At 45.8% G+C, this 12,413-nt stretch overlaps 2 protein-coding genes across 2 annotated transcripts; both read left to right on the top strand.

Annotated features, from left to right (window-relative positions):
* Positions 1-1,218: 1,218 nt before the first annotated feature.
* fbp1a (fructose-1,6-bisphosphatase 1a) lies at positions 1,219-4,453 on the top strand. The gene is made up of 6 exons (XM_037482371.2): positions 1,219-1,555; positions 2,120-2,282; positions 2,615-2,707; positions 2,800-2,940; positions 3,039-3,296; positions 3,921-4,453. The coding sequence occupies exons 1-6, from the start codon at positions 1,386-1,388 to the stop codon at positions 4,119-4,121; spliced, it is 1,026 nt and encodes a 341-aa protein (XP_037338268.2). The 5' UTR covers positions 1,219-1,385; the 3' UTR covers positions 4,122-4,453.
* Positions 4,454-5,323: 870 nt separating this feature from the next.
* On the top strand, positions 5,324-12,403 carry fbp2 (fructose-1,6-bisphosphatase 2). Its single transcript, XM_037482373.2, has 7 exons — positions 5,324-5,561; positions 6,179-6,341; positions 6,434-6,526; positions 7,564-7,704; positions 8,599-8,736; positions 10,690-10,809; positions 11,792-12,403. Exons 1-7 carry the CDS (start codon positions 5,389-5,391, stop codon positions 11,975-11,977), a joined length of 1,014 nt encoding a protein of 337 aa, XP_037338270.2. The 5' UTR covers positions 5,324-5,388; the 3' UTR covers positions 11,978-12,403.
* Positions 12,404-12,413: the final 10 nt, after the last annotated feature.

Here is a 12,413-nt window from a genome sequence, read left to right as displayed (position 1 = left end):
AGATGATTTCAGAAGATACTGGTCCTTCCTACATTTGACCTGACCTTTTGACCCAATGAAGGGCCATCAAACGTTAGACAGAAAGACGCCATTGTGGTCTGCAGCAAGAAAAACAGCCCCAGATGATGAATGGAAGTAAAGAAAAGTACACAATTTGGTAGATTGTGCAAAGACATCTTTATTTATGCTTACAACACTTCTGTTTCATTGACTTTTCACCAACTTAAATAGAAAAAATATACACAAAAAAAATAATAAGGGGAGGAATAAAGGAAGTTTAGACAAAAGAGGATTTAAGTGAGAAATGTGTTTGTAATCTACACAGAAATACAAATAAACCATCTGCATCTCTATAGGACCTGGTCTGTGTAAAAGTTCCTTTTACCCTAAAAAACATCAAACGAAAAGGCGATTTTTTTCGTTTTTCATTGGAAATCAAAAACAAGACAAACTTTTTACTCCATTAATCCCTTTTGCCAGCATTCGCTAACATTACATTGAAATCAGATTAAGATTAAAATTATTTTTGTGAAATTAAACTTAAATTGCAGCTAAAGTTGTGTTTTCTGACTTTTTTTCGTCGTTTTCTCACTAAGATGTTTCAAAAGTTACCAAGAACAGACACTGTACTATCCGATAAATCCGATTATTGTAACCAGCAAAAATGGGATTTTCGAGGCTTTTGTCAGCCGACTGTCAGCCTACGTCATCGAGGCACCAGACCCGAAGATGACACGTCATCGAGGCACCAGACCCGAAGATGACATGACGACATGACCCATGAAAATCAACGTATTTCCGGTTAAGCGGCTACGCTTCGTATTTTTGTTTTATGGGAAAAATCACAAAGGGGATTAACGCAGTAAAAAGTTGTCAGTATGTCTCGTTTTTTGGTTTTATACCAACAACAAGAATACGACGGAAACGGAAAAACGAGTCTTTTGGGGGTTTTCGGTTCATCAACTGAAAAACGGAGTAACGAATGATACACGGAGCCTCACAATCGTCTGAAAAGTTCACCTGTTGAAAAGCAGGAACAACGTGAATGCGTCTTATCGCAAGAACAACAAAACAACGCAACTCTTCCTGCGCAGCGCGGGTTGCGCAACCGGCGGTTGGAGTCCATTCTCCCGGTCACATCCCTCCGTGGGCAACGTTCACCATTTCACCACAGCTCGGTTTGCACAGGGCGCCATGCGTGTTTCCTGCGGGGGCCACACCTCTCCTGCAGCTCCGGATTGGTCCCCCCCCCAAAAAAAACAACCCAGTTCCGCGTTGCAGAGCCTTAAAACTCCTGCAGCGTTTCCTCCAGCGCGCACTCCTCCCTTCTCTCCTTCCCTCTCTCCTTCTCCTTCTTCTCCTTCTGTCTCTCTGCGTACGCCACCATGTCCGACCAAGGCGCGTTCGACACCAACGTGGTCACCATGACCCGCTTCGTGATGGAGGAGGGTCGGAAGGCGAAGGGCACCGGGGAGCTGACGACGCTGCTCAACTCGCTGTGCACGGCGGTGAAGGCCATCTCCAGTGCCGTGCGCAAAGCCGGGATCGCTCACCTGTGAGTGATCGACCACCCCCCCCCCCTTTAAAAAGTTGATCCAAAGTCTCTCTGACTCGGGCATCCACGCTGGCAGCAGCCGAGCAGGAGATTCTGGTTCTCAGAGCAGCCAATCAGAGAGCAGCACGCCCACTTTTGACGTATACGACGATGTATAATGATTTATACGTTTATTTATTTCCTCAAAGCTCATGTTTAATGTCGTTTACGTGCAGCTTTAGGAAATCAATGCATTTTCTTTTGTTCTTCTCTCTCTCACAGTTTAATGTAATTTTGTGCATATTGTTATTATATTATTAGTATAATAACTCTAACGCAGTACTCTTTCTCAGTATCTTCTACAAAAATAGACTTATTCCCTAAATATGTTCTCGATGATGGTTCAATCAGACGGTTTAGAAATGCAGAGTCATGCATCACTTGCGGTTTTCTTTGCTTCCTCTTAGCAGGACACTGAGGATTTTTTTGAGCTGATTCTTAATCTTAAACAACCTTTTTGTCGGTTGGCGTGTCGAGAAAAATCAAACGTTCAGCTTTGTGTGTTCTTTTCACACCTGTCCTCAGGTACGGCATCGCCGGCGGCACCAACGTGACGGGCGACCAGGTGAAGAAGCTGGACATCCTGTCCAACGACCTGATCATCAACATGATCAAGTCCTCCTTCACGTCCTGCGTGCTGGTGTCCGAGGAGAACGAGAAGGCCATCATCATAGAGCCGGAGACGAGGGTGAGGGGGGGGGAGGGAGGGGGGGAGGTGTTTGGACTGAGCTTGAGGAAGTCATCTGAACATAATCAAATTTTTAAAAATAGGATCCTTTCCTCGTGGGATCTTATCTCATTCAGTGGAGTTCAGCCAAAACTAAAACAATTCTCTAAAAGCACTTCCCTGACTCGTCTTCTTCGAGGTCAAAGGTTGCCGGCTGCGATTTCAGGAGTCTGTTGTTCCGAGCGCTCGGTTTGTCTCTCGCTCGACCACGTGGGCACATTCCTGCCAGCGGGCCTCACGCGGCTCCCCAGGGATCCGCTCTGTGAACGCCGCTCTGTGACCTTCTCTTCCAGGGGAAGTACATCGTGTGCTTCGACCCTCTGGACGGCTCCTCCAACATCGACTGCCTCGTCTCCATCGGGACCATCTTCGCCATCTACAAAAAGGTACAAACTCTTCGTCTTTCGGGCAGCAAACTGATTCCTAGAAATGATTAATAATGGATGAATGTCCCCCCCCCCCTCCTCCCCCCCCTCAGTACACGGACGATGAGCCGTGTGAGAAGGACGCGCTGCAGCCCGGCAGGACGCTGGTGGCGGCCGGCTACGCCCTCTACGGCAGCGCCACCATGATGGTGATCTCCACCGGCCAGGGGGTCAACGGCTTCATGCTGGACCCGGTCGGTGTTGGTTCCCGGGGTGACGTTTCGTTCTGGCAGGTCCCACCGGGCTTCGGGGCATAATCAACCCGTCTTTCCTTCTTTGCTTCTTTTGTCAGGCGATCGGCGAGTTCATCCTGGTCGACCGGGACGTGAAGATGAAGCCGCGGGGGAAGATCTACAGCTTGAACGAGGGCTACGCCATGCACTTCGACCCGGCCGTCACCGAGTACCTGCAGAAGAAGAAGTTCCCCCAGGACGGCACGGAGCCGTACGGCGCCCGCTACATCGGCTCCATGGTGGCCGACGTCCACCGGACGCTGATGTACGGGGGCATCTTCCTGTACCCGGGAAATGTGAAGAGCCCCCAAGGAAAGGTGATTTCTGCCCCGATGTTGGTGTGATTTGCATCTACAGCAGCGACCCGGTCCAGGTTCAACAGCAGCGGTTTGTCGGGTTTGTAACTTCAGAGCAAACCGAAGAACGTGTCACAACGCCGTTTCTTCACCCTCCACATCCTCTGGGTTTGCGCGACCTGATGTTGTCACCTTTTCTTTTTCTTTTCCTTTTTTTTTTTTTTTTTAGGTGTAGAAATGAAATGAGCGCTTTCAACATTTGTTTTAAACACACACACACACACACACATGCTAAAAAAGAAGGAAACAAATTCAGACTCAGTATGTAATATTAAAGGCTTTTTTATTATTTTATTGGGGAAAAATATTAGTTTAACTTTACTGAACTGAAAGTAAAATCCTAAAATATTAATTGAAGCAAATACTACAGATTTAAAAGTTTCAGATGTCTTATTTATTGGTAGATTATTTTAAAGTGGTAAAAGTTTTTTTTAATGTGTTTTGAGGTCTAAACCGATTTAGAAGAATTGTGAACTACTTCTTCAGCTGCTGGTCCTTTTTTTTTCTAAATTTTCTAAATTTTCCTAAAAATGTTGGAATGTGGTCTCCGCGGTGACGTCACGTCTCCCCTCCTCTTCCTCCCAGCTGCGCCTGCTGTACGAAGGCAACCCCATGGCCTTCATCATGGAGCAGGCGGGCGGCTTGGCCTCCACCGGCCTGGAGCCCATCCTGGACATCCAGCCCGACGGCATCCACCAGCGGGCCCCCGTGGCCATGGGCTCCCGGGACGACGTCCTGGAGTACGTCGCCATCTGCCGGAAGCACGCCGCCATGAAGAAGAAGTGAGGCCGCCATGAAGAAGAAGTGAGGCCGCCGTTTAGCCGGAGGGAGGAAACAAGAACTGGAAGTTCAGCTCAGTTTGAGCTCGGTGTACTTGACTCTTGTGTGGTTTGAAGTGGGGTGGGGGGTGGGGTGGGGGGGGGTAGTTAGAATTTATTTTGGAATCATCATATGTTTTTTGATTCGTAGAAAGATGAAAACTGTGGCGCATCAGCTCAGTGACGCACACAAACGCACACATTCCACAAAAAACACACACTTCCGAAGAACCAAAATGTGCCAAAAAAAAAAAAAAAAGTCTGCTGTTTGCTGCAATGAAGTCTCAATAAATGAAGAAATGTCAATGACTAAATCTGTGTTTTCGTCCTTTCTAAACGTGTGCTGCACCTTTAAAAGTGTGTGTGTGTGTGTGTGTGTGTGTGTGTGTGTGTGTGTGTGTGTGTGTGTGTGTATACACACACAAAGTAAAAAATAAGAAGAGAAGAATTCATAAAAAAAAGGTTCAAATGTTTACAGTTTATAACGAGCTGGAATATTAAGGTGCAAAGAGTTGTTTTAGTTAGTGGATATAATAAATAGAACAAGTGTTCTATTGATGACGTTTAGTCAGTTTGATTCTTTTAGGGCCAAAACTATTCAAAAATAATAATAAAAAACAACCTTGTGCTTCAATCATAATTCATTTTTTCTTAATTTCTGTTAAAATAATCAAAGATGAACAGTTTGACTGTGTGGATGAAATGAAAGACTAAATTAAGCCGCTTATAGACATTAAAATGTTTTGAAGGGTCCAGAGACACTTAATCCAGACCGGTTGACCTTTGTGCTGAAGGTCGGTGGAAGCTCAGAGTCCTCGTGACATTTAAAGGAGCTGCTGTTGTGCTTCCACTCTACATCCAGCATTTAAGACGTGTCCTTTAAACCAACAGTTAGTGATCAAAACACAGCCACGCTTGCTTTTATTTTGAAAAGGTGACATACAGAAGCACTTCCTCTATTGAGGCAGCTGCAGCCAACTCGGTTAAAAAAGCGTTAAGGAGAGTTTACAAACAGCTTTCTGTTACTGTAGTCTTCACTCACTGCTTCTCACTGTGTGTGTGTGTGTGTGTGTGTGTGTGTGTGTGTGTGTGTGTGTGTGTGTGTGTGTGTGTGTGCAGCTGACACCTGACACCCCCTCCCCCATCTACACACACACACACACACACACAAATAGCTCCACTTGGGCCGGCCCGGGGACGAGGCGGCTCACTCGGGAGGGACAGCAGGAACCAGCATGTCGGACCAGTCGGGGTTCGACACGGACGTGTGGACCCTGACCCGCTTCATCATCGAGACGGGCCGGCAGGCCAAGGGGGCGACCGGCGAGCTGACCCAGCTCATCAACGCCATCCTGACCGCCGTCAAGGCCGTCTCCTGCGCCGTGCGCAAGGCGGGCCTGGTCCACCTGTGAGTACGGACGGGGCGGCTCGTGCACGCTCGACGCAGGGGGGGGGGCCGCGGGGTCAGAGGTCACGGGCCGGCTGCGGGTGGGCGGGTTCAGGCGCCCTGACGGCGGGCCGCGCGTCGATACGATTGTTCCCGCGCGCGGTGACATTTCAACACTCTAATCTGCAAGTGAGGAAACCTCCTGTGAGGCTAAAAAAGGGTCAAATTCTTTTAGTGGAGGCTTTTATGCAACGTAAATATTACGTTGAAATACAGATAAATATATCAGCATTGCGCAACCAAAGACCTGCACGTGTAGAGACATTAATAGACTGGTGGAATCTTGGCACTTGTTGCTGATGTTGATTCAGTAAAACAGAAAATGGCATCACTTTGCTTCTCAATAGTATTTTTTTACAAGAGATATGTAGACATTTAGTACCAGTTGTAGAAGAATATTTTTAGCTCCTTTCCTTATGAAGGGGAGGCCCTGAAGCTGCTGAATAATTTACCACACTTCCTCCTTCAGAACACATCTGGATGAAATACTGTGATCTAAGATATTTAACATGTGAGATCCGTGCAGTGGGGATTATTTCCCACCACCGTGAGACTTACACTCTGATTTAATCGATCAGGCAGGGCCTGGCGGGCTCCGTGAACGTGACGGGGGACGACGTGAAGAAGCTGGACGTCCTGTCCAACCAGCTGTTCATCAACATGCTGCAGGCGTCCTACAGCACGTGCTGCATGGTGTCCGAGGAGAACCAGGAGCTCGTGGTCACGCCCAGAGACAAGCGGGTGAGCGGGGGACGATGTGGGAGAGGGACCAGAGTTCTGCTGAGAGGAGCTAACGGTTGGACGCAACGTGGGGGATGCTTTTTGTGCCACAGGGGAAGTACGTGGTGTGTTTCGACCCTCTGGACGGGTCCAGTAACATCGACTGCTTGGCTTCTATCGGCACCATATTCGCCATCTACAAACGGGTGAGTGGGATCATTTAACGAGAAGGGTTTATATTAAAAAGGATAAAAGGACAATTAATGCTTTATTGTTTGTTTGAAAGGGGGTTGAAGTTCATTAAGTTTCTCTTGTTTTGCATATTACAAATAATAATAATGAACATAAGTAGACGGTGAAAAACTTTTATATGACAGGACGCCGGTTGAGGTGCAGTAACGCGCTGCAGACACTAGAGGGAGCTGCTGATCCGAGTTCTTCTTTTTAAGCTGCATGCAGTCATTTAAGTTCTCAAATGCCATGCAAAAAAACATGTAACAAAAAAAGACCAATATAGAATACCGTCGTCTTTGCTCAAGCCTCATTTGTAAATGTAATGTAATCTGTTTAGTTTTTACTTATTTTAGCTTTAAAGTTAAAACAAAGCATCACAAAGTGTTTATATTTACTGTTAAGGGCAATTAATGCTTTCTTGTTTGTTTGAACGGGGGTTGAAGTTCATTCTGTTTCTTTTTACTTTTAAATTTGATTAATAATGAAAATGAATATAAGTAGACGATGAAATTTGAGATGAGTCAGAATACTTTAATATGACAGGACGCTGTTTGCAGTAACGCGCTGCAGACACTGGAGGGAGCTGCTGATCCGAGTTCTTTTTAAGCTGCATGCAGTCATTTAAGTTCTCGAAGGCCATGCAAAAAACATGCAACAAAAGATACAAATATAGAATACTGTCGTCTCCGCTCAAGCATCACTTATAAATGTAATTTTATCTGTTTAGTTTTTACTTATTTCAGCTTGAATTGCATGTATATACAGATTTTACATATTCGATTTACATATATTGCATTTATTTATTTTTGTACCTGTTTCTCTGAGTTTAAACTATATTTTACACACAACAATTAAGACATCCTTATTTATATTGCTGTATTGTTTGTGCAAAAGCAGATGTAGAAACCCTGGCCCCATGCAGCTCCCTCCCTGCAGCTGTTTGAACCTTCGTTTTTCCGAAGGCGCTGCAGCAAGCGACCGTTCACGTGTCCACGTTTTGGTGCTTCAGGTCTCGGAGGGGGAGCCCACTGAGAAGGACGCCCTGCAGCCGGGGCGCAGCATCGTGTGTGCGGGCTACACGCTGTACGGCAGCGCCACGCTGGTGGCCCTCAGCACCGGGGCCGGCCTCCACTTCTTCATGCTGGACCCCGTGAGTGCTCCACCTCCCTACGTGTGCTCCACCTCACTACGTGTGCTCCACCTCACTACGTGTGCTCCACCTCACTACGGGGTGCTCCACCTCACTACGGGATGCTCCACCTCACTACGGGGTGCTCCACCTCACTACGGGGTGCTCCACCTCACTACGGGATGCTCCACCTCACTACGGGGTGGTCGTTGGGAGGTGTCACCACGGGCATAGCTGCTGTTTATTGGAGAAAACACAGGTTTATCCTGTCAATCATTCCTGTCAGAGACTGTAAACACACATAAACTGGTTTTTATTGGACACTTGTATAAATCCAGCATGGAAATAAAGACAAAAGAATAATGTTTTCCTGGGACGGAGGGTTTATTGATTGGAAGTTGTTTTAAAGTGGTAATCCTTTAAGATTTGACCTCTGGTTGATTTAAGAAATTTCGAGTTGTATTGTGCACCCTATTGTAGATTAAGATTTACCCTTTTCTTTTTGCTTCTTGGCTTCCAATGACTTTGGAAAAGCAGCTTTAGTTTTATGGGACATGAAGGCATATTTGTAAGTAACCTATAAAAGTTATTTTTTGAGTATAAAAAGCCACCAAAACAAGATCCCAAAGTCAATATATAGTATGTTTGAGAAAACAAAACATGTCAAAAACAAGACATTGTTGTCTTCTCTGTGGCATTGGACCTGTTTTCACTCCATAACTATATTTAGGTAGGAGTACAGTTTGATTGAAATGAGTAAAGGCCGAGGGGACATCAGGTTAAAGATGGCCACTTGTCTCCAGGTTTTATGGCTCAAAGTACAATTAGTTTTTGTTAATTTTGTAACCATGAGATGATTTGAGAAGCAATGTTTTTTTGTTTTATTTAATCCCGGTTAATGTTCCCGACCTTCAGGCCATCGGCGAGTTCATCCTGACCGAGAAGAACGTGAAGATCAAGCCGAAGGGGAAGATCTACAGCATCAACGAGGGCTACGCCAAGTACTTCCACCCCTCCATCAACGAGTACCTGAAGCACAAGAAGTACCCGCAGGTGAGAACAAGCCAACAGGTGACTCTCAAACCACAAACGTTTGTCACCTCAAAGACCACACTCGAGGTGAAGAGGCGAACGATGCTTCATGGCCCACAAGCATGTGACCCACGTGGCTGGTGACGGTCAGCTGAGCTGCAGGATGGCGACACGCGGGTCTCTGCAGGAAACATCGTGTTCCACAGGAAAAAACCATCTGCAGACTCAGCACTTCAGCGTGAACCTGCCGTGCGAAGCCTTCCTGCTCGTCAGTGTCACCGAGGCTTCTCCAACAAAGAACATTCTTTGTACGTTTTGTAGCATTAATGCACCGTTAAATGAGATGTTTTTTAAGAGTAAAAACGTCTCTTAAAGTCTGCATTTGGAGTCTCCGAACACGGCTCCGCTTAGAGAACAACAGCTGTAAACAGCTGGAATCAGTGACTCCAGCAACGCAATGGAAAATGTAAAAGTATCAGAAGATCCCACAAAAAGTTTCAGTCCACTCCATGAAGCCATAAAGCCCCTCTCCTCTGTGCAGGTTGCTCTGAAGGCTTCACATGCTTTGTTTGAATGGATTTGTGGTTCCATTGTCTTGCTGCATGTGTGTTGTTCTTCACAGGATGAGGGGGCAGCTTTCGGTTTTTTATAAACTTTATAAAGTGTCCGCTTTGGCGTTCCAATGAGAGAAACGTGCTTTTCTGAATCAACGTTGGTTGAACTCTGGTTGTCGTGTTTCGCTCTGCTCATGATGACCCAGCACGAGTCACGCGGTTTCTCTGTGTGTCGAAACAGTAAAAAAAAAACACGCGGCTCACACGGTTGTACCGGGAATGTAAAGGTTATGTCATTTAAAAAATAAATAAAACATATATTTATATGTGTATATATATCTGCAACTTTATTATCAAACACTCTTTGAATAAAAATAGATATTAATTCATTAATCAGTTCCTGAGTGTTTTGTATCAAAAAAGAACAACGTGATCCAAAAAAAGTTTCACGCTGTGTGAACTGCTGCCGTCTGTGTTTTCTGAGTCTACTGTGGGAGCGGGTATTCTTTCAGGGGGGGGTGGGGGGGGGATACAGTGCACAAACACTTTTGCACCACTCCCTCACCATGACGTGAGGACGTGACTCAGCGAGCACATGACCCTGCGTCAGGCTCTGCAGGTTTGCTGCACAGCGCTCGCTCCAGGGCCTTGGCTTTGTGGGGTGAGGTTTGGATGCATTGAGCGTTAAAATGTGACCTGCAGAACGGAGGGGGGGGGGGGGGGGCACGAATTAAAGGAGCAGGCATCGCTCGCTTTTGTCGTGCTTGTGTAAGGCAGACGCACTCTGACCCCTCCGCTGTTGGCCGCTCAGCGGGTCAAAGCGACTCCTTGATCTCTGAGATCTGCTGCAGCTGCAACTTTCCAACGAGCTGCAGAGAGTTTGTTTGTTTGTAATTGAACTGTCGTCAAATCTATACGAGACAAATACTCCATTCAATTACTCTGAATCTCATACTTAAAAAACAAGTTAAAAAGTAATGCACTGGACTCTGCACATAAATAAAATAGATGAGCATGAAATTATTTACGAATAAAGTAAAATAAATATATATTTCCTCCACCGATTATTTTACATTTGTTTAGGTTCAACGTTATTTTGAACAAAAAGGTAATTTAAAGTAATTTAATTTAAACGTTAAATGATTTCAAGTTGATTCTTTGAAGTTGACTTTGTTCTTTATAGAATTTAAAAGGGAAACGAGAAAAGGTTAAAACAGGAAAACAGAAGCATGTAACAAAAGAATGCTAACCCCGGATAACTAGCTTAGCTTAGGATACAGTTAGCTAGTTAAATGCCATCAGCTATCACCCCTGAGCTCTATCACCAAGCGCTATATCCAATGGGCTTATGGGACATGTAAAAACCATTGGACCTGGATCACAGCAGTGTTGTATAACACAGTAATTCTTGTCCCTGCAGGACGGCAGCGCTCCCTACGGAGCTCGCTACGTGGGCTCCATGGTCTCAGATGTCCACCGCACCATCGCCTACGGAGGCATCTTCATGTACCCCGCCAACGAGAAGAGCCCCAAGGGAAAGGTAACCGCTGACCTCCGCCTGACCTCCACGTTACCACGGCAACAACGCGTGTAAATGTGGGGAAAGTTAGTTTTCCTGCGTATTTAGCGTATTTCCTGCAGTAAAATGGAGTGAAACTTTCCACTGGCCGTTGGTCGAGGAACCCGATGTGGTGCTGACTTCCGGGTCGGCCTCCAGGAATGGGGTCCGAATGTAAAGGGCCGCGGATCAAGGCTCCGGTTCCTGGAACCCTGTTCCGGGGATTTAGCGGTAGTGTAACCCGAGGCTGGGCCTTGCAGTCCTGTGGTAAATTAAGCTCAGACAAAGTCCAGGACGCTCACAAGAGATAAACAACAACCTCTCACCTTTTCCTCCTGTCAGCTGGGATTATTCTGAACTTGCTTTCTTTGTTGACCATTTACAACGATCTTTTACTTTGAAAAACATTTCAGCACACAGCGTTTGTGACCACTTTTAACTGTTAACTGTTGTGACGTCAGCAAAGCACATTATAAAAACATTCTTTATAGTTAGTTATATAAAGTTACATGACTGCGTTATGACAAATCTATGTCCCAAAATAAAGGAAGTGTTAATGCCCTCTAAGCGTTACAATAACATGGCAGCTCATCGATCCGCTGGTTGGCTAGATCGCTAACTCTAGCCTGATCGCTAACTCTAGCCCGATCGCGAACTCTAGCCTGATCGCGAACTCTAGCCTGATTGCGAACTCTAGCCTGATCGCGAACTCTAGCCTGATCGCGAACTCTAGCCTGATCGCGAACTCTAGCCTGATTGCGAACTCTAGCCTGATCCCTTACTCTAGCCCAATCGCGAACTAGCGGGCTTGCTAACTTTAGCTGATTATTTATTTAGTAAATCAGCAGTTCTTGCCTTAAAAGTACTGTTTGAAGAACACACTTTGCTTACAGAGCTTTGGACAAACTTTAACTTGTGTGTCTTTCTGACCCCCCCCCCATGAATCGTCGACTCCAATCCAAAGCTGCGGTTGCTGTACGAGTGCAACCCCATCGCCTTCCTGGTGGAGCAGGCGGGCGGCGTCGCCACCACCGGCGCCCAGAGGGTGCTGGACGTTGAGCCCGAGGCCCTCCACCAGCGGGTGCCCTTCGTGGTCGGCTCGCCCGACGACGTCAACGAGTACCTGACCTTTGTGAGGAAGCACCAGTGAGCTTCTACCCGACGACAGAGTTTTGTTTTAATGCGATCTTTGAAAAGGTGCGTCAAATTTGTTGTAAGACAATAGAACAATTAGAATGTTTTTTTTATTTGTGATCGTTTAGCTTTTCACACATTTCAGCTTGTCCTTGCATCTCATAAATCACTCACTTTAAAAACACATTTTGTTCAGCAAAATCTTTTCAAAGTGGATTCAAAATTGGTTTGTTTGTGCGACATTCTGATAAAGTTCGCTTTTTTTATCTGCATTTTGTCTCACGCATCAGCTGCTTTAACGCTTCAAAATATCAGGTGTGATATTAATAAGCATAACGTTTAAGTCTGAAATGACGTACTAGCAAAATCAAATGTAATGTCTGTAAAGGTAAATCCAGTTTAACTACTGGAATTAGACTAAAATAAACATTCTAAAAACATCCCTTTGACTT

Source organism: Pungitius pungitius, chromosome 5 (genome assembly GCF_949316345.1).
Source record: "Pungitius pungitius chromosome 5, fPunPun2.1, whole genome shotgun sequence".
Taxonomy (NCBI): Eukaryota; Metazoa; Chordata; class Actinopteri; order Perciformes; family Gasterosteidae; genus Pungitius; species Pungitius pungitius.
This window is presented reverse-complemented; position numbering and strand designations above follow the sequence as displayed.

Excerpts from the sequence above, each read along its gene's own strand:
- fbp1a (XM_037482371.2), top strand. The coding sequence starts at position 1,386 with ATGTCCGACCAAGGCGCGTTCGACACCAACGTGGTCACCATGACCCGC. Across the intron at positions 2,941-3,038 it reads ACGGCTTCATGCTGGACCCG|GCGATCGGCGAGTTCATCCT; the intron begins GTCGGTGTTGGT and ends TTCTTTTGTCAG. Across the intron at positions 3,297-3,920 it reads TGAAGAGCCCCCAAGGAAAG|CTGCGCCTGCTGTACGAAGG; the intron begins GTGATTTCTGCC and ends TCTTCCTCCCAG.
- fbp2 (XM_037482373.2), top strand. The coding sequence starts at position 5,389 with ATGTCGGACCAGTCGGGGTTCGACACGGACGTGTGGACCCTGACCCGC. Across the intron at positions 6,527-7,563 it reads TATTCGCCATCTACAAACGG|GTCTCGGAGGGGGAGCCCAC; the intron begins GTGAGTGGGATC and ends TTGGTGCTTCAG. Across the intron at positions 10,810-11,791 it reads AGAAGAGCCCCAAGGGAAAG|CTGCGGTTGCTGTACGAGTG; the intron begins GTAACCGCTGAC and ends TCCAATCCAAAG.